At 46.0% G+C, this 3,405-nt stretch overlaps 1 protein-coding gene across 16 annotated transcripts in view; it reads right to left on the bottom strand.

The window, feature by feature from the left end:
* LOC123959195 (transducin-like enhancer protein 3-B) overlaps positions 1–3,405 on the bottom strand; it is a 187,296-nt gene that overhangs the window by 9,522 nt on the left and 174,369 nt on the right. For all 16 annotated transcript variants that reach the window (XM_046033135.1, XM_046033136.1, XM_046033129.1 and 13 more), the window contains 3 exons: positions 2,025–2,147; positions 1,284–1,334; positions 730–885 (listed from right to left, as the gene is read on the bottom strand). In XM_046033135.1, the coding sequence (XP_045889091.1) occupies positions 730–885; positions 1,284–1,334; positions 2,025–2,147 (330 nt within the window). The remainder of the gene's footprint in view (positions 1–729; positions 886–1,283; positions 1,335–2,024; positions 2,148–3,405) is intronic.

The raw sequence follows: 3,405 nt of genomic DNA on the forward strand, positions 1-3,405 counted from the left end.
TTTACCCCCCCCCCCCCCCCGGCATTGAAATCCAGAGTGACAATCTGAGTGGACGGCTCAAGGTAATCCAATCTAACACTGACACTTCCTTACAGTCATGGGGCGTGCGGTGAGGGTACGGGCATAAAACTTCACTCAGAAGCCAAGCTTGTTAAGAGTGGCTAGACAAGCAAGATGGTGGCCCAAACACTTCTCTCATAATCTTTCTTCCTATGCTGATCGAGGAGTGGGGGGTTTAGCTCGGTGACACACACTAATGAGGACGGCGAGAAGCCGGGTGTCATGGGAGGTGGAGGGTAGCGATGTGGGCTGTAAATCGGTCATACTCCTTAGCATGAGGATTGTCTTACCCTGGTTATCGAGAACTTCAGTATTAGAGTGGGGGACGGAGAGGGAGAAGATGCGAGGAAGCAAGAAAAGAGGGAGACAGCAGTTCTCTCTCTGCTGTGTCTCTGGGTTATTTACAGCCTCAGGCCGAGGAAGAAATGACCATTTACTGGGTAAGCTATAAAGGAGATTGAGAGGAGTGAGCCACAGGGTTTGATTTCCTGAGAGTGCACCCACCCTCTGCCCCTTCAAGCTCCTCATAGCAGCCAACTGCTAAACCTCCATCATATTAGTCCTTCACACAGACAGACACTTCACTTGACAAATGCCCTTTAGTCTGTCAGCTCACCCCCTCAACTGTAACCTCCTTATTTCATCTTTCAGTGTGTCCCTCACACTCACATGGGCGTGGTCCTTTGCTTTGGAGGACGGCGTGCTGCCCGACGAGGCGACAGAGGCGGGGCTGTTCGGGGCAGCATCCTTCTTCAGGACTCGAGATTTATCCAGGCCGTTTTCTGGAGGAGAGTGAGCGGGGCTGACTCGAGGGGTAGCTGGATCCTACAGAGTTAAACGAGACAGACAGAGAGCGAGACTGAGCAAACAGACCGGAGGAAAGCCACTGGCATGTACATGTAGGTCAAACAAACTGGGGCCTCATGTGCAAACACAGATAAATATACTTGTGCGTGCTCGTACTCTCCCTCACACACATACACACACTTTTCATTCACCTGTCACTCCCTTTTCTCTTTGTTTTCTTTGTCTTACTTTCTGCATGAATGGCAAAAGAAATACAGCAAGTAAGCACACACAACCAATATTATGACAGACTTTTTGGCAACGCTGTGAAAGGTGTTGAGACTTCGATAGACGACAAAAGGGAGCTGTGTTTAGTTTATACGCGGAGTTGACATTGTGGAATGTGGCTGAGCAGCTAAGTTCAAACGCAGTCTTACCTCATTGGAAACATCCACCACCAAGTCGTCGCTTTTGTCTCCGTCACTGTCCTGAAATAAAGGCGTGACAGGCTCAGCTTACTGGGAGATCACTAACAGTGGTAAAAGTACAGTGAGCATAAGCCAGTACAGTCTAATTACATTATCTGACGAGTAGATCGAAATGAGAGACAGATTTATGTTTTGGTCAGCAGTTGATTCAGAGGAAAGAACTGATCCATTTGAACCCAAGTAAATGTTTATTACTATAGAAACTTTATTCTTCATATTGAATTGTACATCTGTAGACAAACTGCAAATGTTTGCATGTTCAGCTGGCGTGTGCACTGACTAAAAGAGTCAGGGATACACCAGCTTAGAATTTAATTGGAATTAATTAATTGGAAGTGCACCAATTGACCACAGTATTTTACCTGCAATTAAAGCCAAATTACATTTTCCTTTCCAGGTCACTTTCTAAAGAATTATTAGGAATTTACAGACCTATAAAATAAAGCATTACTAAAACTGCGGTGGTTATATAATGAAAAAACGGGCAATAAAATGGTTGTTAATTTGTCTTCCTACCATATTTTGGTTTGCCACATTTTTCATAGTGGCCTAACATATTTAACACTGAGTTAATCAAAGTTCAAACACAAGCGCAAACAGGCTCAGGACCCCACCAACAGCTACAGCAGGAGAGCTACTAAACTCAATAACGCAAACACCACAAACAAAGAAACAAACACAAACACTCACATATCTGCTCATGCTGTCTTTGTCGTCCACTTTGCGTTTCTTGGAGTCGAGACCGTAATCTGAGGAGCTGCGGTGCTTCTCACTCGCTGCCCGCAGGCTGTCTGATGGCGACACTGAGTTATTCTGCCAACAACAACAACATGCAGCCAGATGACATCAGTCTCCAGTTCCCTCTGAGTGTGCTTTACTTTTAGTTCTTATCCTAAACAAACTGTCAATAACCATGTAGGATATGCTTTAACTCCCATGTGTTGCATCATATTGAATTGCAGCTTCAGAAAGTTTTATGTGAGGTATTGAGCTCAGCCAATATTGTAAACTTGCTCCATCTTGATATGGAGTACCAAACTGTCTGTAAGCACTGTTCTGACATCGTATGACCTTGAGTAAAGTGAATGTTTTAGGGCTTTAATGCATCAAGTGACAAAACCTCAGACGCCACAAAAGCCAGAAACTACCAAATGGGGTGTTTAAGTCCAGGCATGGCTGTGGCGCCTTTTCCTGTGTCAGAGCAGTGACAATATTGACTGTAAAGCTAAGTACACAATGCTCCTGGACTGAACTGGACTGATTTGGGATAGAAGGTGCAGAGGTGGTTTCTGGGGCAGCTTAGCCTGCTGCTGCCAAGGCAGTGGAGCAAGGAGGAAACAGACGAGGCAGCTGAGCAAACCCACGAAAACGCCTCTGGAAGACAAAAGCATTAACTCGCAAGCTGGGTGATGTGTAAGGCTGATTGAGTAGAGTTGGAGAGATTATGTGAGGTGTGTGTTAGTGTTTATATACACTTCTTGAAAAAATAAAGGGAACACTTAAACAACACAATGTAACTCCAAGTCAATCACACTCCTGTGAAATCAAACTGTCCACTTAGGAAGCAACACTGATTGACAATCAATTTCACATGCTGTTGTGCAAATGGAAAAGACAACAGGTGGAAATTATAGGCAATTAGCAAGACACCCCCAATAAAGGAGTGGTTCTGCAGGTGGTGACCACAGACCACTTCTCAGTTCCTATGCTTCCTGTCTGATGTTTTAGTCACTTTTGAATGCTGGCGGTGCTTTCACTCTAGTGGTAGCATGAGACGGAGTCTACAACCCACACAAGTGGCTCAGGTAGTGCAGCTCATTCAGGATGGCACATCAATGCGAGCTGTGGCAAGAAGGTTTGCTGTGTCTGTCAGCGTAGTGTCCAGAGCATGGAGGCGCTACCAGGAGAAAGGCCAGTACATCAGGAGACGTGGAGGAGGCCGTAGGAGGGCAACAACCCAGCAGCAGGACCGCTACCTCCGCCTTTGTGCAAGGAGGAGCAGGAGGAGCACTGCCAGAGCCCTGCAAAATGACCTCCAACAGGCCACAAATGTGCATGTGTCTGCTCAAAC

The sequence above is a fragment of the Micropterus dolomieu genome, linkage group LG20, assembly GCF_021292245.1.
Source record: "Micropterus dolomieu isolate WLL.071019.BEF.003 ecotype Adirondacks linkage group LG20, ASM2129224v1, whole genome shotgun sequence".
Taxonomy (NCBI): Eukaryota; Metazoa; Chordata; class Actinopteri; order Centrarchiformes; family Centrarchidae; genus Micropterus; species Micropterus dolomieu.